At 45.6% G+C, this 1,981-nt stretch overlaps 1 protein-coding gene across 1 annotated transcript in view; it reads right to left on the bottom strand.

Annotated features, from left to right (window-relative positions):
* Positions 1 to 499: 499 nt before the first annotated feature.
* LOC132469514 (phospholipid-transporting ATPase ABCA1-like) overlaps positions 500 to 1,981 on the bottom strand; it is a 14,739-nt gene continuing 13,257 nt past the window's right edge. Inside the window, exons 14-15 of the mRNA XM_060067506.1 lie at positions 1,705 to 1,718; positions 500 to 734 (exon numbers count right to left, since the gene is read on the bottom strand). Coding sequence (XP_059923489.1) covers positions 500 to 734; positions 1,705 to 1,718 — 249 coding nt within the window. The remainder of the gene's footprint in view (positions 735 to 1,704; positions 1,719 to 1,981) is intronic.

Genomic DNA, 1,981 nt, shown 5'->3' with positions numbered 1-1,981 from the left:
TGGCACGATAAAAAATACGCTACCTCATAAGAAAGGTTTTCTGCCAGTGAACCAAATGAATCCGTATAAAAAAAAGCAAAAGCTCTGAAGCGCTTACGAGTTCAAAACATTAAATATAGTTACTGGAATGGCTTAAAAGAACAAACGTTTAAGACTAGAACTTTGGAGTTCAAGGGCTTTTTTTTTTTTTTTTTTGGCCACAAGCAAGAGCGAGAGAAAAAAAAGAGGACTCTCGCGGCGCTTCAGATAATAAGCAGGAATCCACATTAAGAACAGAGAAGGTCCTGTGTACGCCAAAGCAGACAGCCGTCGCAGGAGCTCCGAGGTCGGTCGGTCATGGCCGCCTCCAAAGCCGGCCTGCAGACCACAGAAATGGCCTATTTCTAGAAGGATCTCCTCCTCCAAAAAGCACAAAGAGAGTCCTCTCCCTCCTCTCTCTTTCTTCTTCTCCTTCATCCACGCCTTCTTCATCATCGCCCTCCTCCCTTCCTCCTACTCCTCACATATTGTCCAGGGTGGCGTTGGGCTTGGGGGTCGTCGCCCCCGGCGACCACAGAGAGGGCGTGTCCTGGTTGAGGAGCAGGTCCTGCGAGCGGAAGGCGGGGTACTCCAGGCCCAGGTTGTAGAGGAAGAAGAGGTTCAGAGCCACCATGGCAGCAGGGGGAAGGTGGTCAGGCCCGCGCCAAAGGCCCGCCAGGTGGGGCAGCCGTGGAGACTGGCCCAGTAGACCGAGTCTGGAGGGGGGGGGGGGGGGGTGAATGAGATAAAATGAACAAAATGAGATAAAATGACATTGTTGTGCAGGATTATGACACATGTTATTGTCTGTATCTGCGTATGTATCTGCCGCACGCACATAGACACAGATAAACACACACACACACACACACACACACACACACACACACACACACACACACACACACACACACACACACACACACACACACACACACACACACACACACACAGGTAGTATTGGTCACAATAATCCACACACTGCAGAGATCATTTGTCAAAATTCATCATGACGTTCAACCTAATCTATTGTGTGACACCCGTACCCTTGTGTGTGTGTGTATATACTGTATACATGTTTTCTCTGTGTATACTTTGTATGATTCTTGTTTTGATTCTTTCTTTCTTTATCTCTTTGTAATTCTTTGCTTTGTGCCCTTACGCCACCATTCTCCGTGTGGAGTAAATAAGTATCTACCCGTCACTTTGTTCAAAGGCAGGGCTTCCTGTGTTAACCAAGAACACGTGGTTTCACTTTTATTTATAAACGGTGAACGATGGAAATGACAGGTTTCATTTAAATATGTTGTTTTAAATCAGGAACCAGCGCATTGTCATACTCAATAATTAGTTCTGGTACATTTAAAAGCGATGAAGACCAACATCATCTCCAAGCCACTCGCATTTAGTATTCAGAGGTCGATAAACACTACAATCCTACAGCTAAACTCATCTATTCCTGTCCTGTTCCTGTCCTGTTCCTTAACGTTTGTTTTTGTTAATTTGCAGGATTCTCTGTATAACGTTATTATTCTCCAATTAGTGGTTGCAGAGCTGTTCGTTAGAGTGATGAGGTTTATTTCATGGAGTTCTCTACGTCTATTCACCCCTGCTAAAGAACTCTTGTTTCTCTGTATACCCCACCGTCACAATCACCATGATCTCCCTCACTGTCTCTCTCTCCACCTCTCCTCATCAGCCTGTTATCAAATCCCGCACATTTGCAACGCTCAGAATTGGAATGGAGGTGATTCTTCTATCCTTCCTTCCATCTCCATCACCATGTGTGCTCTCTCTCTCTCTCTTTCCGTATGTGTCCATTCACCTACTTATCGTCAACCTTTAACGGGTAGTTAAAACTTTCTAGCTTTCACTCGTTAATCTTTCAGTCTGTTTCCGTCCTTCTCACACTCCCAGTCTCTATATCCTGGTCTCTCTCTCCCTTCCTATTTCCCCTTCTCTC

This window comes from Gadus macrocephalus, chromosome 12 (assembly GCF_031168955.1).
Source record: "Gadus macrocephalus chromosome 12, ASM3116895v1".
NCBI classification, from domain to species: domain Eukaryota; kingdom Metazoa; phylum Chordata; class Actinopteri; order Gadiformes; family Gadidae; genus Gadus; species Gadus macrocephalus.
The sequence above is the reverse complement of the archived record's forward strand: the minus strand, read 5'-3'. Positions and strand labels throughout refer to the sequence as shown.